Here is a 10,791-nt window from a genome sequence, read left to right on the forward strand (position 1 = left end):
CTGCGGGCCGGCAGCGTGCTGAGGGCCGGCACTTTGCTGACACGGCAAGGACGGGCGTGACGAAGCGGAGATCAGCGGTTTCGAGTTGTGCGTTCGAGCTGTGCTTTTTTTTAGGACGCTGAGCAGACAGGCCATAGCAGCCGGCAGTGGTGCAACAGGGGCTGGTGTGTGGGAATGGCGCATCGCCCAGCGTCAGCAAGAAGCCCTGCACCGGCACTCATCCAGGCAGCCCCGCAGGGACACTGGGCCTGGTTGCTTATCTCCAGGTGTCAGGAGAAAATCTACTTCTGTAATCATGGTCAGAAATTAAGATGAGAGGTAGGAGGGAGCCTGTCATACCTGAATCTGCCTGTCCTCATCTTGGGAAGTGAGTTCACATCCTAAGATAATGGCAGTTGAGTAACTTCGTGGCTGTTTTTCTTTTCCCTCTTCAGGATTTGAGGCTTGGAGGTGGTGATAGAGGCTAGGACCCTCCTCAGGAAGGTTTCTAGCACTGATGTCTCCATGCAAGAGCTTGCCTATCTCTTGAACTCACGGTAATCATAGAATCGCAGAATCATTTGAGTTGGAAGGGACCCTTAAATGTCACTGGTGCAACACCCGTGCAGTGAGCAGGGACACCCACAGCTCCAGCAGGAGCTCAGAGTCCTGTGCAGCCTGACCTTGAATGTCTCCAGGGACAAAGCATCCACCACCTCTCTGAGCAACCTGTTCCAGTGCCTCACCACCCTTAAAAAAAACTTTTTCCTTCTGTCCAGTCTAAATCTCCAGTCTTTTAGTTTAAAACCATTTCCCCTTGTCCCATCACAACAGACCCTGCTTAGAGAATCCGTCCCCTTCTATCCTGATAGTTTTCCAGAAGTATAAATGGTCAGTGGCTGCCAAACCCCCATGTCAGTACCAGCTGCACAAACACTTCCGCTGCTAAATATCCAAGGGAGGAAAGATCAAATACCTCCAGCTCTGAAAAGTACTTCATAAAGAAAAGGAGAACATGGTACTGATGTAACCTCCCCGGGAGCTAGGGGGTTGTGAGAAGATGGGGCCAAACTCATCTTGGGGGTGCAGTGGGCACAAGTTGCCACAAGAAAACTGCCAGTTAGGTATAAGGCAAAGGGTCTTTACTGTGATGTAAAATGGAGACACATGGATTTGAAGGCTGGACTATTATGTGTGTAAAAAATTGATTGGATGGTTGTCACCAGAGGATTCTTATCAATGTTTCTATGTCCAGATGGAGGCCAGTCAAGAGTGGTTTCCCCCAGGGGTCTGTCCTGGGACCAGTGCACTTTAATATATCGGTGACATAGACAGTGGGATTGAGTGTACTCTCAACAAGTTTTTTTGATGGTAGCAAACTAAGTGGTGCAGTTGACACAACAGAAGGAGGAAGCACCATCCTGAGGGACCTGGGCATGCTTGAGAAGTGAGCGCATGAGAACCTAATGAGAAGTTAGACGTTCAGAAGAAATGTTTTACTCAGAGGATGGTGAGGCTCTGGCACAGGCTGCCCAGAAAGATTGTCAGTACTCCATCCCTGGAGGCATTCAAGGCTGGGTTAGATGGGATCCTGGGCAGACTGGTGGGTGGCAACCAGCCCACAGCTGGGGGTTGCAACTAGGTGATCTTTAAGGTTCCTTCCAACTTAAGCCATTTTATGATTCTTTGGGTTCACAGCATCAGCACAAGCAACTGGATGAGGCCCTGAACAGTGGTGATATAGCTCTGGCCTCGGGAAGGGGACTGGATGGTGGCCTCCAGAGCTCCTTGCTAACCCACATGGCTCTGATTTTGCAGTTCCAAAATGGGCTTCATCCAAATGTTAACACTTCTCAGATGAGGGTGTACAAAGGCTGGCTGCTGTCCAGCGTGCTGCCCACCAGGTCTGATCCCAGGCTGCTGTCAGCAAAGCTGCACCCCAGCCACTCGTTGCACAGCCTGCATCTTCTGGAGGTGTTATTCTGTCCCAAGTAACTTTTCCTTTGTTCTTGTCTCCTTCCTTTACCTTTAATAAAAGCTTAGAAAGCTTTGTTTCAGGATGAAGTACAACAGGATCTTTGCAAAACCTCAGACAATGTCTCAGCTCTTACAACTACGTAATGACAAGATTATGTTAACACCCTTGATTTCCTGGGCTGATGTAGTTTGTCAGAGCTAACACATCTCTAAATGAGGCTTGTGCATGAATGGCTAAAATAGTGAGTTGTAACGGCTTTGTGTCATTTCTGCCGTGTGAATCATAGAATCATAGTATGGCCTGGGTTGAAAAGGACCACAATGACCATCTAGTTTCAACTCCCCTGCTTTGTGCAGGATTGCCAACCGCTAGACCAGGCTGCCCAGAGATCACACTTGGAAAACACTGAGAGCTAGAGAAAAGGTTGTCTCTTCAAAAGTTTGCTTCATGTTAGAGTTCTATTAGGAAGAAATAGAAAAAAGGATTTCTTTGTAAATGTATGGTTTTGGATGGCAATGCCAAATAACTATATATCCCAAACCAAGCCCTTGCTTGGTTCTATCATGGCATGCAGTAAGTGACTTCCTGTTACTGGATGAACATTCTGCACTTGTTACAGCACCTAATCAACTTGGGAGTTGATGGAGTAAAGGACAAAACATCCCTGAGGACTCAGTTGTCACAATTCCCCAGTGACAGGGGAGCCATGAGCAGGACTTCACTTGATATGCTGCAGGTATGCAGAGCTCTTCCCAGAGCTTTGGCTAGCAAAGGATTTTGTCTCCTTACACATTTTTGTACTCCAGTTAGAATGGAGAGTCAAGCAAGAGAAGGATTGAAGGTTTCTGTAGATGTTACGTAGCCCTGTTGTGTGCTTGTTATTCTAACTATCTGCTGGTTCCAATAGAAATAAAACAAGAGCCTGTTTTTCCCCTATAGCTTGTTTGTACTGAAGAGGATGATAGCATGGCTGGCTGTGTCTCAAATGGAAAACAGATCTCAAGCACAGCTTGCTTGATTTGGAGAGGAGCTTGGCCAAATCTTCCTTCAGATGTGTGCAAAGCCAGTGGGAATTTCCTGCTCACATCTGAAGGAAGAAATTGATGTCTGACTTTTGAATACAGCTATTGTAGTTGAAGAATTAACCCTTTTATTCACTTCTTTCAGTTTCTATGTGAATCCTAAGTTTATATTTCATAGTCTTGCTCAGAAAATAAACCTGCTGTGGGCGTGCAGCTGGCAGGACTTTGTCTCTACACCAGTCTCCCTGGCTGTGCACCAGAGGGACCAGGGCTCCCAGCTTACCTAGATGATGGCTACATACTAGCACAGTTATGTGTTACTTCTGCCTTTCCTTACAAGGAGTGAGAATACAACCAATGCATACTGCATCCACTGAGCAACAAGTCTGTATGCTGAGTAATTGGCACATGAGCATGTGGGGATATAAAGGGATGCTGAAATGGAGCTGATTTTGCTCCTCATGCTTCCTGTAGCAAAGAATCTTGAGCATGTTTGAAAAGCAATTTACTGTTGTTTCTATTACAAATAGAGCATCTACCCAGGGCAATCATCATTCCAAATCATTCTTTTAATCATTAGACCACAGCAAAACATCTAGGTCTTGAAGCTCACTTCACATCGTTCCAGTCATCCTTCCGTAAGTATCAGTGCTGAGGACTGCAATCTGTACCAAATCCTTTTGGCATCCTCATGACACTCTTAACTTCATTTTCTGCAGCTTTTTACTTGGACATCTGCCAATCTTTTGGAGAATGATGAAGAAACAGGAGTTTCTACATGATCTCTTTCTGCAGTGGTAAGTTAACACACATCAGTAGTTAGACTCGAGTAGCCCTGTAGTAAATTGGGAAAATAAGACACAGAGGCATTGAGTTACATACTTATTCAGAGGGTAGGTAGCAGGGCTGGATAAAGAACATGGTATTTCTCTTATTGGCTTTGTTCATTCAAGTCTGCAGTTGTGCCCTGTACATGCTGCTTTGGTCCTTTGAAGTTGTAAGGTCTGAACTGGTATTGGTGTTTTGTACCATTTCCTTTTCTTTTTTTTGTAGGTCAAAGAAATACGGACCTATTATACGGGTTAATGCATTTCACAGAGTCTCAGTACTGATTTTGAGTCCTGAAGGAGTGAAGGTACTGCAAAATAAAACAGACAGAGGGAATCAGCCCCTCCCTCTAAAAAGGGTGTTGATGTGTGATGATTAGGGCAGCATGGTCCTGCTAACTTGTCCCTTCTGGGAGCACAGCTCAGCCAGTTTACGAAGGAGAAGTGGCCTGAACTTTTTTGCAGTCTGTATTTATTTTCTTGCTTGATCAATTTATTTACTTTGTTACTTTTCTTTAAACTGCAGATATAGCAAGCATCCTCAATTTCTGATAAGCAGACTATCTGCAAGAGCCTGATATCTCAAAAGAAAAGGCACAAAGGGGTTGAATTTTTGTAATAATCACAGAGATAGCTTTCAGGTCACCAGGCAAAAAGTGCTACAGGCATGCAAAATGAGTTATCAGCATAGAAACTGGGGAATCAGGGCACACCAAATAATTCACGTAGTCTTTAGACTGTGTGTGAATTGTGTGAGTGGCTTTTTATGTTTTGTCTGAGAAGTGAATAGTGCTCAGTACTCACCAACCTGAAATCTTATTTTAGGAGTTCTTGATGTCACCAGAGTACCCAAAGGACCGTCTGGTGTATGGCCGTATCTTCAACTTGTTTGGTGTGAGGTAGGCAAAAAACCACCTGAAGCCACTGTATCTCAAAATAAATGAAAGGTGAATAAAGACACAGGCATATTTTGAGTCAGACTGTTAATATAAATGACTGATTCCAGATATACTTAAGCAACAAGTGCTTACTAAATTACATTAAAAGTCTATATGGCAAGTCAAACATCTTCCCCATCAGCCAGGAGGTTGTGATGGATGTTTTTTACCTTGATTCTATAATTTTTCCCTTATGAATGTTCAGTTAGTCTCAGAAGAGTTTTCTTGAGACCGTCATCAAACATTTCACTTGAACAACAAACTTTCATCTGAATGCACTTGAGTTTCCAGTTCCTAAGCAAAATGAAAGAAGAGGGGATGCTTTGCTGTTATCTTGATGCTCCTGAAAATAGAGTAATTCAATTACATTGATTATTTGCATTACAGTTGTTTTTTGGAACCTGCACAATGAATCAGCATCCTGTTGGACTGACACATACCATGTGTCCACACATACCATGCAAAACATAGATACAATTCAGTTGTTTTTCCACAACGATGCACTCAAAGCAACAAAGTACTTCCTGCTTATGAGAAAAATACAAGAAAGTAGATGTGGAAGAGTTTTTGGTGAGACAGTTTGGGCTGACTCTCTTGCTGAAAAGTGCTCCTTTCCTTGTTTTCTTAAATGCTAGGTTTTTGGGGAATGGCTTGGTAACTGATCGTGACTACGAGCATTGGCACAAGCAGCGGAAGGTGATGGATCCAGCTTTCAGCAGAACGTAAGGCAAACATCTCTGGGATGATCTGTACCTTGCGCCTACTGTATTTTCATGATTGTAACCATTGTTGATGCAGTTTTGATATTTAGAAAGAGACAACTCACTTAAAATCATATTTTAATTTGGGTATAACACACTGTACAGTGTTCCCAAACTTTCCCCATGGGAGTGACACTTACATAAGCTCAGTGGTGGCAGGGAGTTCCCAGGGTCATGCGTCTAGGAATGCTGCAGTGGCTGCTTTATCCCATTTGAAAACAAACCTCAGATATTTGAAGTGGGCAGGCCTAACCGTTCACCTGTCTGAATGATTCCCTGTGGGAGAGAGAGATTGCTGTGGTCTGGTTTGCTTGCCTGTACAAAATAAATACATTGCATTTAGGGTCTGGAGGTTTGTCCATCTGCCTCAACATGCTCAGGCCAAAGCTCTTTGTGGTGACAGCTGTTATTTACATGGTAGGATAGAGCTGGGTGCTGCAAGAGCACATTTTGTCAGTTCTGATTTTTAAAGTACTAAAGCAAATTTACTATAAATCTAAGGTTAAAACAACATTTAGAAAAAATCATTATAATTTCCTGTGAAAAATGATAATTTTGCCTGAGCAAAGATGTCCTCCCCAGAGCCCCCATCACTCATTTCTATTAATTGTTCAGCTACCTGATTGGTGTGATGGAAACTTTTAATGAAAAAGCAGAGGAGCTGATGGAGAAGCTAGAGGAAAAGGCAGATGGAGAGACAGAGTTTAGCATGCTGACGATGATGAGCCGGGTGACTTTGGATGTCATTGCAAAGGTACCAGCTGTCTGCTTTCTTGTTTCCTCTGCCATTAGTAGGAGTGAATGAAAATTATGGGATCAGGAGCTGGAGCCAGGGTACCTTTACCCGGGAACGCCCCAAGAAGTGGGGCAGTAATTGTGGCACACCCATTCAGGCTGAGATATAGGAAAGGGCAATTAGGGAAGGATTTATGTTGTGTAAGAGAGGCCAGCAGCATGCTGCACAGGAAGCTTTTTGCAGAAGCCCTTAAACCTCGTGACTCCCATCCGTCCAGACTAGAAGGGCACACTGCTGTTTGTTCATGGGTGCATATTGCATTATTATATATCAGCAGGAAGTCTGCCTTGCCATGGCTTTTCCCTTCTTTGTGCGAAACAGTTAAGGAATAATTGGGAGTAATAACAAATATTAATTCCCCTTAAAAAAGGAGAAAGGCTAATCTAGGTATCAGCCTTCCCTCACAGACTCCTGCAGGGCAAAACCTAGCCTGAGGCATTTTTTTGGGAAAAGACAGTGGTGCGAGGCAGTCCTGCTTTATCATGCCAGCTCTCCTGAGCTGGGAGGATTCAGCAAGTGGCTGCTTTTTCCTTTCCTTCCCCTCAGGTGGCTTTTGGCTTGGAACTGAATGCATTAAGGGATGACCGGACGCCATTCCCTCATGCTGTGACCATGATCATGAAAGGAATGACTGAGATGCGCATCCCCTTTGTGAAGGTCTGTGTGCTCCATCCTCTGTCTGCATGTCCAGCTGGAAACTGCCTCCGTATAAGACTGGAGTTTTGCGTGGTCTTTATCTTACAGGGAAAACATCATCAGTAGTTCTTTTCCTCCGACATGCATTGAGATAGAATTAATTAACACTTTAAAACTCTTGCAAAATTAACATGTTATTAGTTAATGCTTCGTTTCTATCATTCTGCCTTCTTCCCCCCCACATATTTTCTCTTACATGCTTTTGCAATTTCATGCCCATCACTGCAAAAGCTGGGGATTCGTTGCCCAAGAAGCAGTGCAGCCTTCATGCAAAGTGGAAGAAATTTGAACTTCCTTACCATAAAAAAAGTATTTGGGGCCAGTGTTCATGGACTAGGATTTTGTGGGTGAAATCTGAAACAGGTAAGCTCCACAGTTTCTCAAGAAAGCTGTCATTCAGACTTCCAGATCTCCCATTTTCCCTTTTGGGTCCAAAGGGTGGATTCTGTGTCGTATGCTACAGTTTCTTTCCTCAGAAAATTGAGGAATTTTGCTCACGATGACAAAAAAATTAGCCCTGACAAGGCAGGACATCAGCATGCACAGACTGAAGTAGTTCTCATTTTAGTCCAAACACTTCACTTTAGGAAAGTTCACTTTGTTCTGCAGAGAGCAGATGTTTTTGTGAAAAATGACATTGATGTGCTGTTTAAAAACTGTAAATGTTTTTACCAGCAAGAGGAATAAAAAGACTAAATAAATTCTGTTTTCAGTACATGCCAGGAAAGCAGAAAATGATAAAAGAGGTCCAGGAGAGTGTACGGCTGCTGCGGCGTGTGGGCAAGGAGTGCATCGAGAAGAGGAGGGAAGCCATCCAGAGTGAGAAGGAAATGCCAACAGATATTCTTACACAGATACTGAAAGGAGATGGTAGGAAGCACATTGCCGTTCAAGTTAATTTGTCTTTGGCTTGTTTTTCCTGAGGTTTGGAAGTCTTAGTTTGGGGATGTGAACTTTGTGACTCAGTCTTCCTTTATTGTCTTCAGGATTGTGTGTTTTTTTGTTTTTTTTTTATTTAACATTGAAGAGTCATAAAGTGACTTGTTTAGAAAATAACCTGTTTCTTGACATTGGATCAAATTCTGATGACAGGTCACCACTGAGTAGCTGTCTCAGTGTTCTTTCCTAATCCATCTCAGGAAAACATGCTCAAAGCAGGGCAGGGTGTCCTGACTCTTCCAGCTGGAGCACAAATACATTTCCTAATCTCATTTGTTTTTCTGTCTTGACAGCTCTGGAGGAAACTAGAGATGATGAAAACATTCTGGACAACTTTATCACTTTCTTTGTTGCGGGTTAGTAGCTGCTTTAATATTTGGATATGTTGTGTGAGAAGCTATATTCATTCTTGTGCTGCCTACACAATTGTTATTGGCTTTGCTCACTCCTTGTGATGCTGTTGTGACCAGGAGTCACTTGGTTGGTGTATTGGAACTGTTGAATTATGGCCTGAACCTCTGATTGATCACCTGAGGTGAGCACTGAGTCAGCTGCGGGAGCACAGGTGAAGGCAATTCAGCTGTGTGACCAGAAGGGTTGGAGCTTGGCTCCACCTCTCCCGGACCCCGTATAAGGACTGACTGCCACTGAGGAAGGATCTCTTTCTGGAGATTGCTCCTTGTGGTGTTTCTTGCTAGCCTACAACACCAGTGAGCACTTTCATTTATCTCTAATTATTTTTTCCAACGTGATAATCTTACTAGCACTTCTTTTTTGTATTCTTATTGATTGAACAGTACTTTACAACACCTGTATACTTATTGATCTTACAGTTGGTAAACAGCAGCATTATACTGGAGTAAGAACAGCTGAGCAAAGTCTGAAAAGAGGTCTTAGTTTTCTCACAGACAGATTATGTTTTGTCCTTGTTCTGTTGTACCAGTATAGTGAATAAAGCTGGGCTGTTGTTGCAAGAACAGTTTTGCCTTTGGGGTGTGAGGCTTTTCCATGTGGTTCTGGCCCTCGTGTCCTGCTAAATCCCACTGAAAGCATCTTTAGTATGTTGCATGGGTATTTGCATCACCTCACCCACATAAGCAAATGCCATTCTTGCTGTAAGGGTAGTATTCAGTGCTAGCCAGGAAAGGTCAGTGTCAAGACTATCGGGAGAAACAGAGACCAAGATAGTGTGTGAGCTAAAGGATGTAGAAAAATTGATCTGCACATCAGTAGGATTCAGGTGACTTCCTGAGATGACATTATTCTTTCACAAAAGAAGATATTTTTTAAACAAATCTTCACAGAATTCTTTTTTCTGTAGTGCTTTAAAATGGTATGTGTCCCTATTAATGAAAAAATATTAAACATATCTGCATAAAGCAAACATTTCAAAGGCAGAAGCTCTGTTTTCCTTCAATATCAGTAAATATTTGCTTGTCAGTAGGGTTATGTGGCTGGTAATAGGACGATGACTGAATCACATAGGCCTCTTATGAGTGTCAGCACTGATCTTACTGATAGGTAGCTTGTAATCATTCAGTCATGAATACAAAATCTGCAGCCATGAATTGATCAAGATAACTGTTAAAAATACCAGCTATGCTTCTTGAAAGGTCTTTATCACAACCTTTTTAGTGTTTCATTTAACTTCTTAAATACTTGAAATAAAACGTTTGGGGCATGACTTTTAAAGTCTCTTGTTGGCAATAATGTGGCTAGACTGTCTTAGTATAATCTTATTATTTTATACTAACCTTTGAACTGATTCTTTATGTTATAGGTCATGAAACCACTGCCAATCAGTTGTCATTTACAGTAATGGTACTGTCTCAGCATCCTGAAATAATGGAAAGGTAGGTGTACTCTCATTCACTGTTGGTTTCATGGCGAACCTTATTATATGGATTACCAAAAACTTAAGGTAAATTCTGGCCTCCTTTACAAAAGAAACAGCTTCATAGTTCAGTATATCTGACATTTAAAAACAAGCTGAGGGATGAATTATCTCAATTCCATCTAAGTGATTTTTTTTTTTAAAGCTGGTCCAGTGTGCTGCCTGGTTGCATTGTTCTGTGTGCACGTTACTGCATCCTGATGCAAGGCTCAGGTTCAGGCAGGCTGGCTGGGAATCAGTAGGCATTTTGCCTGAGGATGAAAATCAAAGTCCAACTCAATGTCTGGAAAGTGAAAAATGTACTTTCAGTTTGCCTCGCAAGAAATGGGTGTCTGCAACTAACATTTTTTAATTTCTCTGCAGAGTACAAGCTGAAGTGGATGAAGTCCTTGGTGCTAAGAGAGACATCGAGTATGAGGATCTTGGCAAACTGAAGTATTTATCACAGGTACTGTAGCAGTGAGGTAAGATACCAGTCGGAGCTGTTTGGTAGCACTCCTGCCATGTCATGTGACTGCCAAGAGGAACTCCATGCTCTTAAGATTTTAGGAGCAACACTAAAATGAGAAACTGATGGCATTTGTCCTCAGAGAGTAAGCAAGTAGGTAGAGAGCTGTCTGCAGCAGCCCAGCCTTGATGGGGAGGGTGCTCCTAGGATTTCATTCCGAAACCTCAGGATTCCTTTGCTTCTTACTTTCATTATTACTAAGTAGAGAACTGGAGTTGCTTAATCCCTACTTGTTTAAGCTGAAACTGTAGTCATATTTTAAGAAGGGTTTGCAGTGTGGAGCCCAACCACTGCGTAAGTTCCGTGCAGTTCCCAAAATCTCAGTTCTATTTTTGTTTGATTGTTATTAAAGCATTTCCAACTATGATCTCACCATAGTGCAATAAACGAAGTGAGATTTGAAGACTTCCAAAAATATTGGCTAGTTTTTGCAATTTCAGTTCTTTTTTTTTT

The 10,791-nt window shown here is 42.7% G+C and overlaps 1 protein-coding gene across 1 annotated transcript in view; it reads left to right on the forward strand.

The window, feature by feature from the left end:
• Window positions 1-489: 489 nt before the first annotated feature.
• Window positions 490-10,791, forward strand: part of LOC100546708 (cholesterol 24-hydroxylase) — a 14,991-nt gene continuing 4,689 nt past the window's right edge. Inside the window, exons 1-11 of the mRNA XM_019615871.1 lie at window positions 490-536; window positions 3,699-3,776; window positions 4,033-4,114; window positions 4,632-4,705; window positions 5,380-5,466; window positions 6,121-6,259; window positions 6,848-6,958; window positions 7,711-7,867; window positions 8,230-8,292; window positions 9,717-9,789; window positions 10,194-10,278. Of these exons, the coding sequence (XP_019471416.1) occupies window positions 505-536; window positions 3,699-3,776; window positions 4,033-4,114; window positions 4,632-4,705; window positions 5,380-5,466; window positions 6,121-6,259; window positions 6,848-6,958; window positions 7,711-7,867; window positions 8,230-8,292; window positions 9,717-9,789; window positions 10,194-10,278 (981 nt within the window). The 5' untranslated portion in view covers window positions 490-504. The remainder of the gene's footprint in view (window positions 537-3,698; window positions 3,777-4,032; window positions 4,115-4,631; window positions 4,706-5,379; window positions 5,467-6,120; window positions 6,260-6,847; window positions 6,959-7,710; window positions 7,868-8,229; window positions 8,293-9,716; window positions 9,790-10,193; window positions 10,279-10,791) is intronic.

The sequence above is a fragment of the Meleagris gallopavo genome, chromosome 5 (genome assembly GCF_000146605.3).
Source record: "Meleagris gallopavo isolate NT-WF06-2002-E0010 breed Aviagen turkey brand Nicholas breeding stock chromosome 5, Turkey_5.1, whole genome shotgun sequence".
Taxonomy (NCBI): domain Eukaryota; kingdom Metazoa; phylum Chordata; class Aves; order Galliformes; family Phasianidae; genus Meleagris; species Meleagris gallopavo.